The sequence below is a fragment of the Lupinus angustifolius genome, chromosome LG05, assembly GCF_001865875.1.
Source record: "Lupinus angustifolius cultivar Tanjil chromosome LG05, LupAngTanjil_v1.0, whole genome shotgun sequence".
Classification (NCBI taxonomy): Eukaryota; Viridiplantae; Streptophyta; class Magnoliopsida; order Fabales; family Fabaceae; genus Lupinus; species Lupinus angustifolius.
Window position 1 is genome coordinate 24,312,895 of NC_032013.1, and position 6,256 is coordinate 24,319,150.

General features: G+C 34.9%; 2 protein-coding genes across 2 annotated transcripts; one reads left to right on the forward strand and one right to left on the reverse strand.

The window, feature by feature from the left end:
* Window positions 1–2,296, forward strand: LOC109348323 (protein TERMINAL FLOWER 1-like). The gene is made up of 4 exons (XM_019588709.1): window positions 1–277; window positions 469–530; window positions 1,442–1,482; window positions 1,940–2,296. Exons 1-4 carry the CDS (start codon window positions 77–79, stop codon window positions 2,155–2,157), a joined length of 522 nt encoding a protein of 173 aa, XP_019444254.1. The 5' UTR covers window positions 1–76; the 3' UTR covers window positions 2,158–2,296.
* On the reverse strand, window positions 5,236–6,256 carry LOC109348324 (protein YIPF5 homolog). The gene has a single exon (XM_019588710.1). The coding sequence runs from the start codon at window positions 6,143–6,145 to the stop codon at window positions 5,408–5,410; it is 738 nt and encodes a 245-aa protein (XP_019444255.1). The 5' UTR covers window positions 6,146–6,256; the 3' UTR covers window positions 5,236–5,407.

Genomic DNA, 6,256 nt, shown 5'->3' on the forward strand with positions numbered 1-6,256 from the left:
GCCACTTCTCATTGAGTTGTATCTTCACTTTCTTCTACTAAATCTTTATCTCTTCTTCATTATTTCTCTTACTATAATGGCAAGAATGTCATTAGAACCTTTAATTGTAGGGAGAGTCATAGGAGATGTTCTTGATTCTTTTACCAGTACCATGAAAATGACTGTGAGTTACAATAACAAGCAAGTCTTCAATGGCCATGAACTCTTCCCTTCAACTATCACCAACAAGCCAAGGGTTGAGATTGATGGTGGTGATTTGAGGTCCTTCTTTACACTGGTATATGATCTATATTTGAAAAATCACTCATTATCTATTATTCCTTTTTCTTTAAACAAAAAAAAGAAGAGTTTTTGCTTGTTTGTTATATTGTTTTATATGATCATACTTACACTGTATTCCTCTATTATTGGGGTGTCCCTTACAAAACCTGAATCATTAAGGTAAATATGTCTCCCTTTTCATTGCAGGTTATGACAGACCCTGATGTTCCTGGCCCTAGTGATCCTTATCTGAGAGAGCATTTGCACTGGTATTTTAATTATATAATATAATTATAAAGGTGACAGCTATGATAGCTAGAAACGAGTTATTTAGTTTGATTAAACTTAGGTTTTAACTACTGCTGTTAAACCAGGCAAATTTTTATTACATATCCATGAAATCACACGATAAACACAACATGTAATAAGGATTGGAAGTGTATATGTTAATATTTGTCTATTGTATGTTCTAAGTTACATGCTGCTACTTACATTCATTTTGTTACTGTAATGTTGTCTTCTTCGAATCGAGATCATCTATCCCTTAATTTTGTCCCATTTCCTGTCATTTTAATTAAAACTCGTCACGTCAATAAAAAAGTAATAGTGTTAAATATTGAAGAAAAAAATTGTTGTCATTTTAATTGATGTGTCAAAATATAAATGGTGGGTATAAGAAAGGGAATAAGATTAGGGGATAGGTGATCTATGTTCGTCTTATTCTACTAGTCTGATTAACTGTCATATTGTACCCAATTGGGGCCCTCCCTTCACCACCCCCATAGGAATGGTTTAGCCTATATGATTCATAACTACTCCTCTTACTACATGATGTTTACCTAGCCGACATTTAGATCCCACTTACCCAAACTTTTCTGGTAGCAACTCTCTTGCTGCACTCTTGTAATAAAACTTCTCTTATAAAAAACCATTATCACAATAAACTCCAAAGGTAACTAGAATTTGAAGAAGGTATACATACCTTTTGTATTAGTGTGTAAAATGGCATGTTTACCATGACCTGAAAATTAAAACAATCTCCGACCAATTTTTTTTCCCCATGTCTCAAACAGTAAACATGTATGTACAGATTAAGATTAAGAACAGTGTTAATTAGGTACACTAACCATTATTCACAGGTATTTAACAGTCATTGTTTCAAATTCATTTCCTTTTGCAGGATGGTGACTGATATTCCAGGTACAACAGATGCCACATTTGGTAGGTCCAATTATTTATTGCTCAACTAGAATAATGTACATATATAGAGACTTACTCATGAGAGAGACTGATACTATTTAGTTTTTTTTGTTGGATGGTTAGACCAAAAATGTTCTGTGTACACTATGGAGCAACACTTTCCACACACTTTTCAGCTTAATAACACAAAGTAATACTAAACCCGAAATATGTCATAAGGAACATGGATTCTTGAGGGCAGTTTTTGTTTCTCCTTTTGTTTTCAATGACAAAAAGTGTTATTACATTATATATATAAAAGAATAAAAATGTTATAACATATTATTATTTTTACTTTGTTTTGTAATGATTATTTCTGAGATACTAGAGATGATGCTTACTCCTCATAAAATGTCACTTCTAGGATACAAATAACAATGCTGTTGTAAGATTCTGATGTCCAAATAATGACACTCCAATATTTACTTGTATTATGTAGGGAAAGACTTGGTGAGCTATGAGATTCCAAAGCCAAATATTGGGATCCATAGGTTTGTGTTTGTCTTGTTCAAGCAAAAAAGGAGGCAATGTGTTACTCAACCATCTTCAAGGGATCACTTCAATACTAAGAATTTTGCAGCAGAAAATGACCTTGGTCTTCCTGTTGCTGCTGTTTACTTCAATGCACAGAGAGAAACTGCTGCAAGAAGGCGCTAGTAGCTAGCTAGAAAATGAATCAATGCAACTCTCAAGCAAAACTAGTATTAAATATTGAATAATTTTCCTCTGAAGTCAGAAGAGTAGTTTCAGTGTTATCAAGAAAATGTGGTTGAAATAACTTGCAGAAAGAGAATCATATCTGCTTTGACTAAATATTTAGCATATGATACTTTCCATTAGATGCTGTACTTCATCTTTGTGTATATGGATGTCATTATTATCTTATGGTTATATGGTGTGACCTTATTATATAAAAAAATAATGGGCACACCATTTTTCATTTCCTTTAATTGAGTTAGGGTTTGTGGTTCACTTAGTTTGTTTCCTATAGTTGTGTTGGCTGGTGCTAATAGTAACTTTTATTGTTTTCACTTAGTTGTGTTTCCTTTAATTTATGTGCATGTTCAACCATAAATATCATGTATTTGTGACTTTATGAGTAACTTAGTGAGCATTCCTTTCAGGTTTGACAAATTATACTTTTGTTTTTATAAAAAATAAAAGTATATGCATATTATTCTTAATCCATATTTGACAAATTATGCTTGTTTTTATAAATAAATAAAATTGCATATTATACTTTTGTCTTTATTCGCAATATTGAAGTCAAATGATCTAAAAAAACAATTTCTTCATCTGTCTCTGCACACGAATCTTTTAAATTGAAGTTCACACCATGTTGTTGTGTTCCAAGAAAACGTACCATAAAAGCAACAACTCCGAAAAAGGATAAGTGAAAAAAAAATGAGAAATTTGCTAGATTAATTTTAATTAACGGGTGAGAGAGAAATTAGTGTGATTCCTTAGCCAAATTAAAGGAATATTTATCCAGGTTTAACTACTTAATTTTATAAATAATTAGTGATAAGTTTATACAAAACTACTTGTTGCATAGATTAGTGATAAGTACTAGTATTTCACATATGTTAAACTATATATGATAAACTCTCCCCTTGAATACAAACGAAAACATGATTTTGCTTGCACTAGTACAAAGGACTCTGATTGTTTTTTTCTTTTCAACTAAGATGTTGAATTGAAAGTTGAAGGAGACATCCATCATGATTCGATATGACCAAAATGAGTAGAAACTAAGAGAGGGTGTCATTGTTCGATAATGGAATAATTTGTATAGAAATCGGTAATGACAATTTGTTAATTCTAGCTAATCTGCATGGCTAGTAAATTTTTGTCCATTTACCCGTTATTCATTCAGGCATCCATATAGGACAATGCGAACGACCCACAAATTTATTGTATGAAAAAACTAAAACTAAAATTGTAATGAAAGAGATTAACATTTTTCTGTTGGTTGGGACTATTAGTAACAAAATTAATTTTATTTATTCCTTCTTTGTAAATTCCAATCCCGAGAACATATCCTAAAACTAACAAGGTTAATAACAATTGGTAGATAATTCATAAATATGATATTAAGGTTTGTCTATCACAGGTATGAGAAATACTTTGTTGATAGAGACAATTCACTTATGAAATGATTAGTTTTTGCTCTCAAATACAACAACTTTTGATTTGATATCCCAAGTGTGGAAGAATCGCAAATAGTTTACATTGATATTGCCCCTTAGCCATTATTGAAAGGAGACTTATTCAAGGCCTAAAACGTGTGAATGAACTTGTCTTCAAGCTTCTCAAAATCTAAAAATTAATCCACATATATTATCGGAAAAGTAAAGATGGTTGAATAAAAGATTAAACCCACTACAAGTTAAATTTATAGTTGAATGAATCAATTATATGAATGAATGAAAACCTCTTCTACCACAGTAAGTTTGATTAAGCTAAGCAAAATTTATAAGAGAAAACAGCCTGCAGTTTTCATCAGCATCAAAATTTCCACATCTCCACCTAGTTTTGTAAAAGATTGTTTGCTTATGAAATACCACAAATCAATTTCATAAAAAGTCAGGAGGATGCTTTGAAATCAATAGTTTAGTTAAGAACTCTACAAAATTCATTCTTCTATGTACAATGAGTAAACTGGTGATAAATAACGAAAATATCATGACTAACTATGCTATGGATTGCGAACAAATAAGATTAAGATTCAGCCATACCCTGTTTGGTTAAGATTCATTCCATTGCAAAGGGAACTTCCACATTTCCTGAGACACAATTAACAAAAGGGACAATGGGACTCCTTCAGCCCACACACATTTGCATTCAGAGCAATCTCAAAAGAACATGCACTGGCAAATTAACTTGCAATTCATACCGAAAAGTAAATTTAGTGGAAATACTTTAGGCTATAGCCGCTATACAAGTTTTAAACAGAATGACCAAACTTGAAGTTCCTTAAGCTTAAATACTCCTTACACCTACATACAGCACTCCAGATTTTTGCAATATTTGACTTCTACTAGTGTAATGCATCATAACCAAATATGAAGGATGCCATAACATGTTGTCAAAAGCATGTGTTATTTTTTTGAAGTGAGGAAGAGGGACCACAACTATCAGTCAAGTATATTATGTACTTCATCAAAAGTCAAAACTACCCATCAATGTGTTATTTTCTTACATTGCATGCCTCATTCTCCCAGGTGTGGTCTAAATACCTTTGAGCTACTCCCTTCACTGCCAATTGGTTTTGAGATGGAACCTTAACATGATATCTAAGTTCTATCCCATCTTGTCTCCCAATTGACATGGACCAAAAGATGTTTGTTTGTCGTGGGTCAAAATTAACACATCACCTAGTCCGAGAGGCTTCTATGGAGGGGCATGTTTGGAAGTAAATCCTACATCATTTGCCTCATTCTCCCAGGTGTGGATTAAATACTAATTAGTTTTGAGATGAAACCTTAACATAAACCATACTTAATGGTTTCACCTATAGTTTTTCCTTTGCCTTTAGCAATTGGATAACCCTCCATCTAACCTATTCTACCGTCACCGAGGCTTCTACTTATCTTCTCCTCATATGCATAAGATTCTTCACGTCATGTCCATTTTCTCTCTAATGCTTATATTTCTAGTCATAATGGGTCTAGTAGGCAAAACCATGCAACACAACAATCTAAAAACCACAACAAAAATGTAGGTAAATATATATACTTCCACAACACACAAACAAAGAATTAACCAAGGGATAAAGGCAATATATCCATTTTCTACATTATAGCAAGCCTACAACACAAACTCATAAAGTTCAAAATGCAAAGAAAAAACTGTTCAGTTTGCTAAATCTAAGAAACACAATCATCGTGACCAAAATTCTCACCCCTTAGAACACAACAAGCAACGAAAAGAGAGAGTAAATCAAGAAACACGCATACGCAACCAACCCGCGATGCTCATCCCCACCATCAGTCAGCGACACAATAAGCCCAGTCGAAGCCCGAGTCGACCACAGCACAAAAACAGCAGCAATAGCAACTGCAACAACCCCACCCTGCGGCACGAAAAGCGAAAGAGCCGAAAAAATAACAACCGGCAACATACAGTAACCAACCACACTAGTACAAGTGTGCAGATCAAGATTACCGGTTCGACCAGCGAGCATGTTGAAAACAACGTATAAAAAGATCGAAGAAACAACGATCCAACCTAATATAACGCCGAATTGGATCTTCCCAGCGAGTAACTGAAACAAACAAAATGACATATACAGAAGGATCGGACCTGAGAGATCGGAATCTTTGTGGATCGTGTGGTTCACGCGAAACGGGTTCAATACGGAACGGATTTTGCTCCAGATTTGGTCCGGGTGGATACCGAGCTCGTCGAGGAGAGGCTCCTCGTCCTCGAAGTTGGCGGAGCCACCACCGCTGCCGCCGATTGGACCGGTGTAGATTGGACCGGAGGAGGTGGAGGCTGCGGCGGAGCCGATATCGAAGGACATAAAGGGGATGCTGGAGTTAGGTTGGAAGGGAGGGTTTGGAACGCGGCGCTGGGGGAGGTTGGGGGCGGGGATTCCGGCGGGGAAAGATACCGGCGGGATTTTGAACTCTTTGTTCGCCATGAGATTGAGACGTGGGTGTTTGAAATTAGGGTTTTGAGAATAGGTTCAATGTCGAATTTGGGGGTTTTCTTGTTCGGGTTCGGTGAAATCTAATACTTGTGGAATTGACTC